The following is a 16,588-nucleotide window of genomic DNA, read 5'->3' as shown; positions in this document are numbered from 1 at the left end:
GCGACAGCAGAGTGAACTAGATTGAGGGAACTCTCGATTTGATTCTAAAGGCTACTAGGCTATTTATTTGACGCCAGTCAGTGACGTCGAAGCCTCGAAGTTTCGTCAGAAGTTCCCTAACTGTCGTGAGCTGTGTTTTCAGTGTGTATCTCGGGTTTTTACACCCGCACCAATGATATCAGAGGTCGCTGCAACAAAGAGCGACAGCAGAGTGAACTAGATTGAGGGAACTCTCGATTTGATTCTAAAGGCTACTAGGCTATTTATTTGACGCCAGTCAGTGACGTCGAAGCCTCGAAGTTTCGTCAGAAGTTCCCTAACTGTCGTGAGCTGTGTTTTCAGTGTGTATCTCGGGTTTTTACACCCGCACCAATGATATCAGAGGTCGCTGCAACAAAGAGCGACAGTAGAGTGAACTAGATTGAGGGAACTCTCGATTTGATTCTGAAGGCTACTAGGCTATTTATTTGACGCCAGTCAGTGACGTCGAAGCCTCGAAGTTCCCTAACTGTCGTGTACTGTGTTTTCAGTGTGTATCTCGGGTTTTTACACCCGCACCAATGATACCAGAGGTCGATGCAACAAAGAGCGACAGGGCGACTGGATTACGCTGTCGTACTTGAGTAAAATTTATTATCGGATTTTAGAATCGGCCACCAATGAAGTTGTTGGGACAACAAAATCTTTTGATAGATTTATCCCGGCTTCCCGCATTAAGACGGCACCGGACTCCGAAGTTATTCTTAATGCGTCGCTATAAATTTTTTCGGACCCTCTCGGAATCTTCGATATGTTTTTACGCGATTTCTGAACGAATCCCCTATTAATAACTCGAGGCATACATGAAATTCGTCATTATTAATGCACTTTTTTTTCGCAATGTAATATTGAAGATCATTCCGCTTTGGGAACGGTCGTTGAATGTTAACATGTAATGTCTTAGGCTGGGAGTGGCGGACGATCTGTACAGGCTTTTTATACAAGTCCATAATCTTAGCGAGTAAACTTTATTTAGAAGTTTCCATAGCCCTCTTCGCCTATAGTACCTACGCGACAGGTCGAGATGGCAATCGGGTTATGAGGCGGGGGGGGGACGCTCCGCACACCCGTACGTCCCCAAGCTCGCCCGCACAGGGGTAGCACGGGGGCTGTGCTGGTGTGCGAGGCGTTCCCTTCCCGATTGCCATCTCGACTACACAAATTTCAAACCCCCTTTTCACCCCCTTAGGGGTTGAATTTTCAAAACCCTTTTCTTAGCGGATGCCTATCTATAATAGCTATCTGCATGCCAAGTTTCAGCCTGATTCGTGCAGTAGTTTGAGCTGTGCGTTGATAGATCAGTCAGTCAATCAGTCAGTCAGTCATCTTTTTCTTTTATATATTTAGACAATGAGAATGATGATGAATAAGTGTGTCTTTAAACATTGTTTAAGTAAAGTTTGTAGTTACCTTTTGAAAGGATTTGAGCAAACGAAACTGGCTCTTTGCCTACAATATTGATGTTTGTTCGACATCGCATTAGCAATGAAAAATCACACGTATTAAGGCGAATCATTACATCGGTTACTGGCTTCAAAGTACTCATATGTTAAATTAATTCAATGCACGATAAATTTTGATCAGGAGGGTTCCAAGGTGGTAGAATGGCGACCTCGTACCTACTGGTAAATGCTTCTTTGGCAGAGCCCTACTAGGTGGCGACTTCTAAAAAGGACATCTTTTTTTTTTTTTTTTTTTATTCAGATACAAGTTAGCCCTTGACTGCAATCTCACCTGGTGGTAAGTGATGATGCAGTCTAAGATGATAGCGGGCTAACCTGGAAGGGGTATGGCAGTTTTTATTAAACCCATACCCCTCTGGTTTCTACACGGCATCGTACCGGAACGCTAAATCGCTTGGGGGCACGGCTTTGCCGGTAGGGTGGTAACTAGCCGAAGCCTCCCACCAGAAAAAAGAGTCGGAGGGTGCCACTGGATTCAGGTGGCGAAAGACCGTGGTGTGTGGAAGTTTCTACTACAAGAGACTTTTGTCCAGCGGTGGACGTCTAAAACTTACACTTCAAACTGGTCTTTGTACACGTGTACGCGCGTGTTTACTATTGCGTAGTATTGTGCAGTTTCGTTGCACGTTGCTGCCGTTGCGTTTGGTGTTGGTACAATTAAAGCCTTAGACTACCTTGAGAACCTCCTCTTTTTTTGGAAGTCGGTTAAATCAAAATACCTATGAATAGTTTTACGCAAATGTTGCCGAAATAATTTATATTAATCCCACTTCGCATGAAGTAATTTAATTAACAAATACCTAGTATTAACATTATTTGTAAATCAGCTTAGGATTCAGTTACGTTAAGACCAAAAATACTTAAAAGTTATTTTAATGACAGATAGGACAAAAACTACATTTGGCTACTTTTTATTTGCTTTTTTCAAAGGCAAACACGAATTGGATCACAATTATGTTAATTTATGATTATGTGTGAGGCCATACATAATTTATCTCTGTTAAATAAATCCATATTTTTTCTGTGACTGTGATATCCAGATTTTAGTTAAAATAACTCTTTAAACGAAATTCAATACTCTACTTTTTTAAGAACAATGCCGGATTATAACTACACTCACACAATAAAGATATTGATATATTATGTTTAAGCAAATTACAATGTAAACTCACTTTAACGAAAAACCTCTCAGATTTTTAAAATTATGAAATATCGATATTTTTTGTATAAAAAAATGTATCTTTAATGCAGTCAATAAAATTAACGCCCGTTGAAATTCACTATGTATACTTTAGTGGGACACGTTCCAAATAATATCCTCTCTATCTTCTAGCTACATATCATTTGCTAAGACATTACGTACATACATAATACCTAAAATGTATACGTAATAAGATACCGGGCGATTATTTTAGGTGCTTACTTAATTTTTAGTTCCTTTGTAAAATAACTCAACGATTAAACTTAAATTATTTGTCTGTATATTATTAAATATTAACTAATTAAAACTAAATTGCAAACATTTATTTAAGGCCAAGTAATTATAAATTTTGGTACTTAATAACAATAGTTTACATGGAAGATGTTAACATTTTGAGGTTGAGACCTAAGAAGACCTAAAGACTAAAGTTTTGTTTGCCAAAAATGGTAGTTTTGGTTTAGTTTTTTCGAACTCTTATCCATAGATAGATAGGTAGGTACTTTTATGCTCTACAATTTTTGATATACCTTGAATATTTTTTTTGCAATTGTGGGATCGACGGGGACTTTTCACAATTCGTTTATAATGTTATTTCCAACATTCGTACCAATTTTTAATTCTATGCGAATTATTGTAACCTTGAATGTCTATTTTGACTGGACTACCGTAAGTAAAGTTCGACCATACCTAATAATCAAAAACCTAATGATATAGATTTCTTTTTCAAAGAATATGCTTTTTATTGTTATTATCATTGCAATTTGCAGCATAAAATTTGGAAATCTTTACTGCTGTAAAAGTGGCTTTACGTAAAAAAAATCGGTCAAGTGCGAGTCGGACTAGCTCATGGCTCTTCGCACCGTCGTTGTCGTACAAGGAATCTCAAACCAGTATAGTAATATTTGCAAGTTTGATTAAGGAAACATCTTAATCGGGATTGGTCGGAACACATCTTAATTTTTTTTGTGATGTACTTAACCTCAAAATCACGGTTTTCGGATTTACTTGTGCTTTATGACATTGCTACCTGCCAAATTGATTCTATTGACAGAAAGACAACGAAGTGATCCCGTATGATGAGGTACGGAACCAAAAAAAAAAATTAAGACGAGTAAAGCAGGAGTAAAAACGTAAGCCGGCATTAATATCTAATCCACTAGTATGTAAGTATTTAAAATATGTTCATGTTATTAGTTTCACGGTAGCTTTGAGTTAATCTATTATTGGGTCTCGATTGATTCTTGATCGATGACTCTGGCCCGACTTAAGTATATTATTATTTAATGGCCGACGATACGAGAAACGCATCCATCAAAATGACAAATACATTTCAATGGGAGATTCTTTGAAGATATTTTTACATTCTTTTTTTTTAATTCATTCAATTTGTTTGAAGTAACAAAACATTGATAAAAGTTAAAGTTTGATGTACCTACATTATTCCTCAAATTACTTCTTACGGGCTACAGCCAGAGTGAACTAGAGTGCTGGCATGGTTTGATTATAAATCAGCATATTCTGTCAAATATTAGGTACTAGAGGATGCCCACGACTTCGTCACTATGGAGAACTCTCAGGCATGCAGGTTTCCTCACGATGTTTTCCTTCACCATTAAAGCAAGTGATATTTAATTGCTTAAAACGCACATAACTCCGAAAAGTTAGAGGTGCCTGCCCCGAATCGAACCTTTGAGTCTAGTCACTAGTCTATCACACTTAGCAGTACTAATGACATACCCCGTCTTTCTCCAGGCTGCGGGCATCGAGCTGAAGGAAAACCTTGCAGCCAGTGCAGCGAGTTGGCCCTACCCCACAGTCTACCACCCCTACGATGCGGCGTTTGCCGGCTACCCCTTTAATGGGTAAGTTCTTACCATAAGAAAAATTAAGACTAACCTTGAATTAATAGGTAGTGACTGTCCCAAAATAGTATCGTAATCATTTAAATATTCGTTCTTGAAGTTAACCGCAATATCCGTCGCAATAGCATTATTTACGCGCAACGCGAGCGAGCGGAACACACTAGCCTGTGCGCCGCGCCGCACCCCGCGTTCGCCATCTGCATTAGTGTGAGTGATACATCCGTACACAGTACACGAGCCGTGGAACAATATCTGCGCGAGCTCGCACTTTCATCGTAAGTCAGACGCCTTACAGATTGCTAGCCTTTGCTCCAGCCTTCGCCTGTGGGGTGTGGGTACTTATCGAGATAAAATTTACAACGAGGTATTTTATTGAAAAAACATCGAAAGTTGGGAAACAGGAAATAGTCTTGTGAGCAAACCAGGTCAACAATTTAATAAGGATTATTTATTTAAGTGCCTACCTACATACCGTAAAATACTCATGATGTAATTGTTCTCACTCTAAAGTTCCCAGCTGGTTTCGGCCACTTTAAGCATAAAACAGCCCTCGTTTAGCCCTTAAGCGTATTTTGGCGTTACCGAAAAATCCCCAGTGCATTTCAGTGCAATAATGTCCTCGCGTTCATAAAAAACAAGTAAAATGGCGGCCCCCACTTCACTCATCTCTTGTTTGGAGATTAGCACGTATCCATCGTGGGTGCAATACCCGCCTCAGTAACCCTAGTACGAGATTTCTCACGACGAAAACTTAAATGGTTGTCGTGAGAGTCGATAGAGTACTGCTCTCACCTTTGGGCTCGAGCACCCCAGTACCAACTCCTTCCATTTGATCGGATCCAAAGGCGGGCTGTTCGACTTGTGGACGATCCCAAACTAACCGGCTCGTTGGAAAGCCTGGAACACTTTCTTAACGTATATTTATAGTGCGTACATTTTGAGATCTCACTCGCCATTTTAGCATAGAGCTGCTACTGTCATGTCAAAGGACAGTTCACCTTTAACTTAAAGTTAAGAACTAAAATCAAACTTTTGACCCATGTCAAAAATACGATTTTAGTCCTGCTCTCAGTTGACACATAGAGCTAAAATGGAAAAATAAATATAAAATGCTAAAATGAAAAAAATGGTGAGTTAGATCTCAAAATGTGTGTATTTTAGGTACTTTTGGTGACCAACGTCATAGCTTTGAATCAGGCAAAAAGTAGCATGTATTTTGAATGATATGACTACGTTTGTGGCGCCGCATTTTGACATCTTAGGTAAAACTGTCTAAGTCAGTTTCCTTCTAAAATGAAAGGATGATCAAAAAATAATTTCTCGTTAAATATATTATTTTACCTACTTATTATATGTGAGCGATGTGATTTCAGTAAAGATGGGCGTTATTGGCTATTTACGGCAACGGTTAATTAACAGTTACTTAGTTTCAATACCAATATTGTTAACCGTTGCCGAATATCGGTATCAGAGTTGTGTTTCAACTAATTTAATATGCGCAACGCGCAGCGGTTTCCGTAGTAGTAACTAAGCTAGCTGCCGTATCAATACCGTCTGTATAGCTAGCGCGCGCATATTCACTAAAATAAAACCAATTTTACTTTCATGAATATCGTGAAGTAATCACAACCTTAAGTTCATAGCAGTAAAGTTTAATTTGATCATTGACATAGGTCAAACTATAGTGGACGCCTGCACGAATAGTTTGCCACAGTCCAGTTAACCAAAAACATTTCATGAAGATTGATAAACCAAAGAGGACCTTATCTCTATTACTCTAAGGCTAACTGTATTTAGAATGATAGATCAAAGTGTAATGGACAAGTACTTGTACAGTTAAGCCTTAGCGTAATAGAGATAAGGTCGGCTTTGGTTTACCAAGTTCTTAGTTACTAAGCCGGTAGCCAATAACCGCTCCTTCTCAGCTTTCAGTGAAAGAAAGAAAGAGAAGGCATAATTATTGCGTTTCTAGTTACCCAAAAACCAAACAATGCATTGTCGGTTGCCAGTTGGCAGTGTTGCGTTGTCAGGTGGTTCGTCATAGATGATAACTGAAAACCGTTGCTAGCTACGACAATAACGCTATGGTACGCTATAGGCACGGCAGCGGTTTTCAGTTAAGTTAAGCTATAGCGGACACATGTCTAGATTTCAGTCGTAGGAAGTAGTAATAAGTATATTGAAATCGATCAAATACCTAACTATTTTTTTGTATTATGTATCTGAATGTATTATTTTCTCAATTCAAATTGGTTTAATTTATTCTCTATTTAAATCTCAATATAATATTATAACAAGGTATACACTTGTTTGTCTGTGTATTCACTTATATCTTTTAAAGTATGCAGGTAAATTCTATACGGTTTTTACCGTCACTTCAACAATTCACAATACTGTTACATGTATTGTTTCACACGACAAGGTTTTCATTATTTAGTCAAGCTCTAAAAATTCAAAGCGAGTGGTCAATAATTCTCAAATCTATACTAATATTATAAAGAGGTAAAGTTTGTAAGTTTGATTGTAAGTGGTGATCTCTGGAACTACGAAAATTCTTTCACCAGCAGAAAGCGACTTTATTCCTGAGTGACATATTTAATTTTCTTATATACCTATTATATTTAATTTTCAAAAAATTAAAGATCCCTACGGAAATTGTAATAAGCTACCCGTGCGAAGCCGGGGCGGGTCGCTAGTCTTTCGTAAATCATAAAAATATATTTTTTGCCTATAAAATTACCATTTTGTGAGTTAGCATGTTGCACTGTGACTTGCTGGTATGTAAATCGATAGCGGCACATTGTAAAGGCACCTAAACACGCGTATATTAGATATGAATGTTGTATTAGATATCGACATAGTGCCGTTTGTCGGCGCATAGGTGTCCCCTACATCGGAGTAGGCACGTTATCTAATAGGTACATTTATATTTATATGTGCGCGTTTACTTTTTTTTAAAAACCGGCCAAGTGCGAGTCAAACTCGCGCACTGAGGGGTTCCGTACTACAATCGTATTTTATCGACATTTTGCACGATAAATCAAAAACTATTATGCCTAAAAATAAATAAAAACCTGTTTTAGATTGTCAAAGTAAAGCCCTTATAAGACCTACCTTCCTGCCAAATTTTATGATTCTAGGTCAATGGGAAGTACCTACCCTATAGGTTTCTTGACAGATAGACAGACAGACAGACAGACAACAAAGCGATCCTATAAGGGTTCCGTTTTTCCTTTTGAGGTACGGACCCTAAAAACGTAGGTAATTTTTCAGGTAAGAGGAAAATTATCAGAATTTGTAGGTACTTATTTAAAAAAAAACACACATATTTTAATGGATATTATAATTAACTAAAAATATTTTTTTTTTTTTTTTTTTTTTTGTCGTAAAGCACTGTCACCAGTACTTTACTACCATTACAATCTAGCCTATGAAAGAGGCTAATAAGCAATATTATATTAACCTAAACTTATAAACGTACTTATACCTAAGAATCTGTCCATTGACTTAGCTTAGTTTATAGTTAAGATACCTTATTGGAAGACACTTTGTTCTTGTGTTCTTTAAATTGCACTAGCACTATGCTTTCACTTTGTTCGTGTGATCTTTGATTTGCACTAGCACTACACTTTCACTATAACTACACTAGCTCAAAAGGCTTAGTCCTCTTAAGTCTACGTATTAGGTCTGTGTTGTCGAGGAGCTGGATAGCCTCGACGTTAACATGTTCATGGAGCCTGCGTTCGTGGGATTTAGCGTGTTTGCTAATAGCTGTGTCCACGAAGCCCATTTGGAGATCGCGATGAATGTCTACATTCCTGACGTACCAGGGTGCATTGACGATACCCCTAAGCACTTTATTTTGGAATCGCTGAATTATTAGTAAATTGGTCTTTCTGGTACAGCCCCACAACTGGATACCATAAGTCCACACTGGCATTAGGACTTGTTTGTATAATAGTATCTTATTTTTAGTTGACAGTGATGAGTTTCTGCCTATGAGCCAGTACAATTTTTTGTACCGTAACTCTAGCTCTTCTTTTTTCTTCTTGACATGTGCTTTCCAGCGTAGCTTACTGTCAAGAGTCATTCCAAGATATTTTGCCGTGTTAGCATAGGGTATCTTTTGTTGGTCAATATAAATGGGATAATATTTTGGTATTTTATTAGTAAAATCAATATGGGCAGACTTGGAATCGTTAAGTCTTATTCTCCATTTTTTCGTCCATTTGTGTAGTTCATTTAGAGCTATTTGAACTTTGCCCGATGCCTCCTGGTGAGTATTACCCACAGCTATGATAGCAGTATCATCGGCAAAAGTAGCGATGGTATTGTGATCGGGTTGTGGAAGATCACACGTGTACAGGAGATAAAGGACAGGACCCAGAACGCTTCCTTGAGGTACTCCAGCTTTGATCACCTTGAGTTAACTAAAAATATGAGCGTGCGTGTTTACTATTTTCTAAAAAAACTAATTTTTTTAAGTTAGCCTGAACGCATGGTGCGCGAGTTCGACTCGCATTTGGCTGGTTTTTTTTTGTAGTAATAGATATAGTACTTATAAAAAATAAAAAATATAGTACTTATTAAGTATAATATATCATTGTAGTAAGAAATAAGAATAAAAGTTGTAGGTAACTGTGGTTCAGTCTTATTATATATTTTTTTAAACATACAAATTAAAATTAAAAAATAGATGCGAAACTCTATATCTACTTTAGGTAGGTATCTGTCTTCATTGTTTTTTTTCGTTACCTAGTATCAGAAAAAATTAAAATGTTAATTTTTTACTCGATATGGCAGTATTAGGTGTCCGAGCGGATCGATTTAATATGCCTCTAGCCTTAATATGGTAACTCGTAAAACCATAAAAAGTTATGCTTACCAACAACGTCGAACAAGTTAACTGTAGTTATTTATCATAAGTACAGTTGTGACCATTTTACAGCCTGTTGTTTTTCATCATCATCATCATCATCATCAACTATGACCCACTACATGGCCCACTACTAAGCACGGGTCTCCTCTCAGAGTGAGAAGTGATTAGTCCATAGTCTGCATTAGTCTGATTGGCAGGCTTCTTGAAAAGTTGCCCGAAAGTAGCGTGCCTAGGGTCGAACTCCCGACCTCCCGAAAAGAAGGCGGATGTCTTAACTACTAGGCTATCACCACTTATTATTTTTCGCACTCAGCTATTATTTACATTAGGTACATAGTAATGGAAATATTTTTAATCGTCATTTTTAGGGTTCCGTACCTCAAAAGGAAAAACGGAACATTATAGGATCACTTTGTTGTCTGTCTGTCGGTCTGTCAAGAAACCTACAGGGTACTTCCCGTTGACCTAGTATCGTGAAATTTGGCACCTGCCAAATTCTAGGTAGGTCTTATAGGAGACATTAGGGGAAAAATCTGAAAACCGTGAATTTGTAGTTACATCACGCAAAAAAACTAAATTATGGTCATGAACTAAAAATTCGTATTGTCAATTTTCGAAATAAGATAACTATATCAAGTGGGGCTATCATATGAAAGGGCTTCACCTGTGCATTCTAAAACAGATTTTTATTTATTTTTATGCATCATAGTTTTTGAATTATCGTGCAAAATGTTGAAAAAAATACGACTGTTGTACGGAACCCTCGTTACGCGAGCCTGACTCGCACTTGGCCGGTTTTTTAAATTCTCATTTAAAGAGCTGAGTCACTAGTATGACTAAGTATGTGGCTCTCGTAGGTCTACATAATATTATTCAAACACTCAAAACTAGATTTAAATACTACGTATTTACTAATTATTCCTACGACTTAAGTTAAACAATTTTTCTATTCGTTTAGGTACATATCAAAAAACCGGCCAAGTGCGAATCAGATTCGCGCACTGAGGGTTCCGTATTACAAATCGTATTTTATCGACATTTTGTCATGTTTTATCGACATGTTTTTACTGTACTAACAAATTGAGCCATAGATGCTTTCAATAAAAAGATTTTATTTATTTTATTTATTTATTTGCACGATAAATCAAAAACTACTTAATAGATCTCGTTCAAACCAATTTTCGGTGGAAGTTTGCATGGTAATGTACATCATATATTTTTTTTAGTTTTATCATTATCTTATTTTAGAAGTTACAGGGGGGGGGGGCACACATTTTACCACTTTGGAAGTGTCTCTCGCGCAAACTATTCAGTTTAGAAAAAAACGATATTACAAACCTCAATATCATTTTGGAAGACCTATCCACAGATATCCCACACGTATGGGTTGGATGAAAATTTTTTTTGTTGAGTTTCAGTTCTAAGTATGGGAAACCCCCAATTGTTTTTTTTTTATTTTTGTGTGAAAATCTTAATGCGGTTTACAGAATACATCTACTTACCAAGTTTCAACAGTATATCTCTTAAAGTTTCGGAAAAAAGTGACCGTGACATACGGACGGACAGACAGACAGACATGACGAATCTATAACGGTTCCGTTTTTTGCCATTTGGCTACGGAACCCTAAAAAGGTCCCATCTTACCTATACTTATCACTTATCAGCTTAAAAATATATTAGTCGCTTCTGTAAAATTACTGCCACAATGTAACTGACTATTATGAGGAAAACCACTTTATTTTTTGCTTTACTTTTAAAAATTCCACTCTGTAACTTCCTCTTTGTAAAAAATCCATTACTAGAACATACCATGTATACATTTCTGATACCTACTGTACAAGTCGTTTTTGCTGACACTAATAAAGGTAAAAGTCGGCGTTAAACCATTGATCGCAAGGAAACTAAATAATGGCCGGTTTACATTATTCCAGTACCAAGTATAAGGTTACTGTTGGTATTAAGGTTTTTGTTGTTCATCATCATCATGATCAACCCATCGCCAGCTCACTACAGAGCACGGGTCTCCTCTCAGAGTGAGAAGGGTTTTCAGCATAGTCTACCACGCTGGCCATGTGCGGATTGGTAGACTGTACACATCTTGAACATTATGGAGAACTCTCAGGCATGCAGGTTGCCTCGCGATAATTAAATATCACTTGCTTTAACGGTAAGCAAGTGATATTTAATTACTTAAAACGCACATAACTCCGAAAAGTTAGGGGTGCGTGCCCGGGATCAAACTCCCTACCTCCGACTAGAAGGCGGACGTCCTAACCACTAGCCTATCACAGCATTATATCACTAGTCACTACGCATATTATTATAAATGCGAAAGTGTGTTTGTTTGTTGCTTTATTGGTTTGTTGGTTTCTTATAGTTTGTTAGTTTGTCCTTCAATCACGTCGCAACGGAGCAACAGATTGACGTGATTTTTTGCATGGATATACCTAGTTGAAGACCTGGAGAGTGACATAGGCTACTTTTTATCCCAGAAAATCAATGAATTCCCACATTTTTAAAAACCTAATTCCACGCGAACGAAGTTGCGGGCATTAGCTAGTACATTATTATTTTAAATTATTAGATGATATCTATTCCAGTCCAACGATCGAAAGAAGTGACTTGTTCAAGTAAGTTGTGTAATATGAACCGGCCGTAACGTATAACATAGATAAATGTACATAAATACTATTACCATCATAGTTTTAATAGCTTTTTATAGTTTATTATAGTTTTTGCTGCACTAAAGCACCACGGTAGAGTATTTTTAATTAACTGTTGCTGCTAATTAAGTGTTACATGATTTTTCGATTAGATACTATATACCTACCGGTTTGCGTCAGATAGGCATTCGGGCAGCTTCGATATGTCTTGTCATCCAAAATTCCTCCAGAAGACCTAAGGCCCGGTTTCCACCAAAGCGGAGCGGAGAAGAGATGCGTTTATTCGACCAATCAGATTCTTAATCATCATCATCATCATCATCAACCAATAAACGTTCACAGCTGGACATAGGTCTCTTGTAGGGACTTCCACACGCCACGGTCTTGCGCCGCCTGAATCCAGCGGCTCCCTGCGACTCGTCTGATGTCGTCCTTCCACCTAGTGGTAGGTCTTTCAACGCTGCGTCTTCCAGTGCGAGGTCGCCATTCCAGCACCTTGGGACCCCAACGTGTATCGGTTGTACGAACTATTATTTATTTATTTTTATTTTATTTTTACATCTTATTAGAACGGCAGTGCCACTTACACTAACTAGATAATTAATAATAAATTTAAATACAAATAAAGGTACAAGAAAAAAGACATAAAATACAAAACGATAAAAAATCAAAGGATTTTGAATATGTACGCTGAGAACATTGAACTATGTGCCACTTCAGCTTCGCAACCCGTTGAGCTATGTCGGTTACTCTAAGCTTAATCATTATAATTCTGTGGTTGACCTGTTCCTAAGACAAAGATGATTTTTGTATTCCACTATACAATGTGGAGATCCGTAGGAGAACTAGAGTAACCGACATAGCTCAACGGGTTCCGAAGCTGAAGTGGCAATGGGCAGGGCACATTAGTTCGTACAACCGATAGACGTTAGGGTCCCAAGGTTCTGTAATGGCGACTCCGCATTGGAAGACGCAGCGTTGAAAGACTCCCCACTAGGTGGACGGACGACATCAGACGAGTCGCAGGGAGCCGCTGGATGGCGGCGGCGCAAGACCGAGGCGTGTGGAAGTGACCTATGTCCAGCAGTGGACCTCTATTGGTTGTTGATGATGATGATGATACAATGTGGTGTAAGTAGGTACGAGTATGTTAAACTGTGTCGTAAAGAGCGTTATCTGTTCCCGCGTCGGTGGTCCGTTGAAGTTTAAACGAGCTCATTTCCATTATCACGACACGGATGCGACATTCTTGACCGCCTTCGCCAGGAAGCCGTGACGTCGCAACCAATAAATTTGTTTAATTCACATTCGAACTCCAATTTATATAACCATTAATCTCTATTGACTATTGAATTATTAACCACTAGCTGTTGATGCCCGCGACTTCGTCCGCGTGGATTTACGTTTTTGTAAATCCCGCGGAAACTCTTTGATTTTCCGGGATAAAAAGTAGCCTATGTGTCAATCCAGGGTATAATCTATCTCCATTCCAAATTTCATCCAAATCCGTTCAGCCGTTTTCCAAACATCCAAACATCCATACTTTTAATATTATTTTTAGTATTAGGATAATATTATATCTATTAGAATTAGGATATTAGGACTAGATTATGCTCGCGAGCTCTTCCGCGTGGACTACACAAATTTCAAACCCCTATTTCACCCCCTTAGGGGTTGAATTTTAAAAATTCTTTCTTAGCGGATGCCTACGTCATAATAGCTATCTGCATGACAAATTTCAGCCCGATCCGTTCAGTAGTTTGAGCTGTGCGTTTATAGATCAGTCAGTCAGTCACCTTTTCCTTTTACATATTTAGATTAGGATTACCGTTTTAGGCATAACGTGTTTATGCAAAGGAAACGTGTACAAAGTGTAAGTGACTATAAAAATATTTTTATGAAAAAATCCTGTTATCTCAATCATTGCCCGCAGTGTTAATTGATATAAACTTATTTCATTCTAATTTTAGTCTTGTAAACAAGTTGTATTGCTACAAGATCGCTTTATCGCTGTTTGGACTCGAGGCATACCTACCTATTGCTTTAATTTACTTTGATAGGTACTAAATTTCATAGTAGGTACAGTTCTTGGGATTCACTAAGACGCGTGAACTTTACTTGTGGTTACGTAGTCATATAGTCCACGAAAGGTTGAGATGGCTATCAGGGTATGAGGCGGGGGGAACACCCCGCATACCCGCACGTCACCCGCACTGGGTTAGCGCTAACGTGGTGCTACAGGTGACGTGCGGGGCATTCCCTCCCCGATTGCTATTTGAACCTGTCGCGTACTTAATTATACCGACTATATAAATTATACGTACAGTGGCGTGCACAGTGTTTGAAGCCAGGGTAGGCATTAGTTAGGTAGGAACCTATTTACTGGCAGGTTCTAATGAAAAATATGCATTGAGCTATGACAACTGGGGTAAGCAGTGCATTTATGCCTCTATGACCTGCACGCCACTGTATACGTGTACCTTACTTATACTGATACGATTTAAGCACAAGTATGAACCACTCAACTTCGTGAAATGCAAAAAATATAGATGAAAATATTACAAGGACAATTTTACCAAATGCTCAATCTATAGGTTGGTACTAATACCTATTAGGCAAGAGGTAAAGTTTGTATGTAGGAAGTAATCTTTGGAACTACTGAACCGATTTTGAAAATTCTTTCACCAGTAGAGACCTATATTATTCTTGAGTGACATAGGCTATATTTTATTTAAAACCGGCCAAGTGCTAGTCAAGCTCGCGCAATGAGGGTTCCGTGCTACAGTCGTATTTTTTCGACATTTTGGACGATAATTCAAAAACTATGATGCATAAAAATAAATAAAAATCTGTTTTAGAATGTACAGGTGAAGACCTTTCATATGATACCCCACTTGATAGAGTCACTCACTTCGAAAGTTGAAAATACTAATTATTAGTTCATGACCACAATTTAATTTTTTTTGTGTGATCTAACCCTAAATTCACGGTTTTCAGATTTTTCCCCAAATGTCAGCTATAAGATCTACCTACCTGCCAAATTTTATGATTCTAGGTCAACGGGAAGTACCCTGTAGGTTTCTTGACAGACAGACGGTTAGACAAACAGACAGACAGACAACAAAGTGATCCTATAAGGGTTCCGTTTTTCCTTTTGAGGTACGGAACCCTAAAAAAATAGAGATTCCTTCGAAAATTGTAATAAGCTACCCGTGCGAATATCTAGATTTTTAGTTTAAATCAAAATCAGTAGGTAAGTAATTTTTCTTCTGTCTTGTTTGTTATGTGAATAATAAATAACTAGGTACATAAAGTACCTATGCCACTTTTGTTAGAGATACGTTGGTAATTATTAGTTACATAGTACATACATAAGAAAAAGTGTCCGCTTCGAGTTTGGCCACGTTTTGCTATCAGCAGAACTAAACTTTAGAGTACGGTTGGCAACCCTAAGTGAGATTGAGAGGATATTATTACAAACACATTTTGGACGCCCGTAAACTCATCATCATCATCACCACCAACCGATAGACGTCCATTGCTGGACATCTTGTAATTATTCATCAAAGGTTTTTGACCCAAAAATTAGTATTTTGCTGCATGAGATTTTAAATCTGCAGATCAAATAAATCTGCCTGTCAGACCAAACAGGCGGTTTGAAATAACTAAATTGATACGTTGTAAAACGTAGGGTGTTTTGGAACTAATAACGGTGTAATAGGAGGTATCCAAGGCAGGTGCGGAATAAGGGATAGTTTACACTTAGCGAGAGCCCGGTTGTGATAGTAAACTTGAACGAGTAGAGTTTACTGAAGGAATGCAAATTGTGTCATTGCTGATATAAACTAGAATTAGTGGCTTTTTTACACGTAGATTCTACTTTTCCTATGAAACTCTAGTGATTGATTTAAATATCATAGGAACACTTGTTAATGCAAAGCTGTGACTTGCTGTAATTTTGCTTTCGAAAACAGTTGCCGCCTAGGTATTTGTATGACAAAATATGTATAATGTCTGTTCCTCTTCCAGGGAAGAGTAACAGACATTATACACATATCTAGACATGTCTATATAGATAATATTTAGTACTTATTTTTGTGATTTGTTCAGCTTAAAAAACAATTGTAGACATTTTGTATTAAGTAGCTATAAGATAATTTATAAATGCATTTCTCGCGTAGTTACTACATCATAAAGAATCACGCCTGAAGCAATTAATGTTTACAATACTGTACTTAGGCGCTGCTCGCTCGAGTGACTCGCTCGGTGTAAAGCGGGCCTTCCACAGCGCTATCTGACATATTATCTCACACCTTAATCACTCGTCGGCAATCCCTATATTATTGAATAAACACCACACCGATGTCTGCCGGTAATTATAAACTGACGGCCGGCCGTGACTTGTGTTTACGATGCTTTATCTTTTATAGAGAATCATAGGAAAACGTCCACACTAGTGAAATAAAGGCTGAAACAGACAA

General features: G+C 37.9%; 1 protein-coding gene across 2 annotated transcripts in view; it reads left to right on the top strand.

Moving 5' to 3' along the window:
* Positions 1-16,588, top strand: part of mirr (iroquois-class homeodomain protein mirror) — a 157,079-nt gene that overhangs the window by 72,803 nt on the left and 67,688 nt on the right. For both annotated transcript variants that reach the window (XM_034983538.2, XM_069508701.1), the window contains exon 3: positions 4,456-4,565. In XM_034983538.2, coding sequence (XP_034839429.1) covers positions 4,456-4,565 — 110 coding nt within the window. The remainder of the gene's footprint in view (positions 1-4,455; positions 4,566-16,588) is intronic.

The sequence above is a fragment of the Maniola hyperantus genome, chromosome Z, assembly GCF_902806685.2.
Source record: "Maniola hyperantus chromosome Z, iAphHyp1.2, whole genome shotgun sequence".
Classification (NCBI taxonomy): domain Eukaryota; kingdom Metazoa; phylum Arthropoda; class Insecta; order Lepidoptera; family Nymphalidae; genus Maniola; species Maniola hyperantus.
Note: the sequence above shows the minus strand (reverse complement) of the source record. Positions and strands in the feature narration are given on the sequence as shown.